Source organism: Mytilus trossulus, chromosome 14 (assembly GCF_036588685.1).
Source record: "Mytilus trossulus isolate FHL-02 chromosome 14, PNRI_Mtr1.1.1.hap1, whole genome shotgun sequence".
Classification (NCBI taxonomy): Eukaryota; Metazoa; Mollusca; class Bivalvia; order Mytilida; family Mytilidae; genus Mytilus; species Mytilus trossulus.
This window is the reverse complement of record NC_086386.1, coordinates 37,866,737-37,868,317: the sequence shown is the minus strand read 5'-3', so window position 1 is coordinate 37,868,317 and position 1,581 is coordinate 37,866,737. Positions and strand designations below refer to the sequence as shown.

Here is a 1,581-nt window from a genome sequence, read left to right as displayed (position 1 = left end):
CGGCAATCATACCTCAGCTTCTTTTTTTTTATATTATTTGTAATTCTGATCGGATATTGAATTGCATCTCATTATTTGTAGTTAAAAAAAAATAAAAAATGTTTTATTCCTATGTAAAAGTCATGATAATTAATCACCTTGTGCATTTGTAGGATTTTAATTTAAAGCAACTATGTGTACAGGATTTATTAGTTTTACACAGTTTGATTTGTAAGAAAGGCCGACATAGTTGGATAGTGCAAATAATTGCACAATAATTTTATATTAAAATTCTTTTTATTGTTATAAAATACATCAAATAACATTGACTGCGGACAGTCCTGTGGATACTTTGGTGTTTTTTTTTTGTCTAGATGATACCACTAATCCCGACTTTCTCTTGTTCTTTTTGTATTTCTTGTTTATGCTCCTTGTATAACTGCCGATTCGGAACTTGAATTTTTGCTATCTGAAAGAGAACTTTCCGAAATCTTTGACTTTGTTTGTGTTTTTTACTGCGAGTTTTCCGTTTCTTTTTTGATAAAACAGAACTTTCACTATCGGAATCTCCCGAAATGAAACCACTAGTTTGACTTGAATCGGATATTAACTGATACCTCTTTAATTGTTCATGTACAGCTTTTAATATTTTTTTGTCGGACTTTAGGTCATTTATATCAAAATTTTGCTTTATCAAAAATTTACCTGAATCTTTCTTTTTCTGTGACCTCTTTTCTTTCTCCTTTTTATTGCCGTTCTTCCCGCCAACCATGCCATCGACCGCCTCGTCATGTTTCTTTAACTTTTTACTACGCATCTTTTTTAATCAGCTCCTTTTCTTTTAAAACCAACGCCAATTCGGCCCCTATCTTATCATCTTCCTTTTCGTCATTAGAATCGAGACCACCAGACACTATTTCTTTGACTTCATCCATGTCGCCCTCTGCCGGAAAATATGTTGACGATAACAAACTAAGTCTAGTCGGCCCTGAACTTGTCACTTTCCCTGGAGAACATAATGGAGCAAACAGCCAAAAAAAATCTTCTAGCGAAGAATTCGAATCACCAGTAATACCAGTATTATGTAATGAGTTGTAGTTTTAAAATGCGTTGAACCTTTCGTGTATCATACGGCATTACAACTGCATCATTCAGGTTGGGAGAAAATGAACATTCAATCCTGTCATCTTCCAGCTATCAGCGTGGACACCACAATGCATAGACAATTAACCAACAAAGAAGTAAACCAAACCATGAATTCATATATTTAACGTGTTGAATTGACCAGTAAACTATTCGAATAAGATAAGATAAGAAATTTTATTTCAAGTCGGGGTTACATTAAATACAAACATAAGCTCTGTAGAGCTTTTTGCCGACATTAATAACAATAACAACACACATATTAAGATACATAAAACACACATATAAAGCTCATCGATAAAAAGCACATAGCACATGCAAGCAAAGCACTAAAACTGAAACATAAACACATGCAAAGCAGAATGAAATAAATAAAGCAAACTAATTTCTGTAAGCTACATGGAACAAACATTTAACACAAAATAAAATAAAGGTATTAAGATCTGCAGGAGCCACACC

General features: G+C 33.2%; 1 protein-coding gene across 1 annotated transcript; it reads right to left on the bottom strand.

Annotated features, from left to right (window-relative positions):
- Window positions 1-349: 349 nt before the first annotated feature.
- LOC134697716 (protein FAM133B-like) lies at window positions 350-796 on the bottom strand. Its single transcript, XM_063560001.1, has one exon. It carries the CDS (start codon window positions 794-796, stop codon window positions 350-352), a length of 447 nt encoding a protein of 148 aa, XP_063416071.1.
- Window positions 797-1,581: the final 785 nt, after the last annotated feature.

Excerpts from the sequence above, each read along its gene's own strand:
- LOC134697716 (XM_063560001.1), bottom strand. The coding sequence starts at position 796 with ATGCGTAGTAAAAAGTTAAAGAAACATGACGAGGCGGTCGATGGCATG.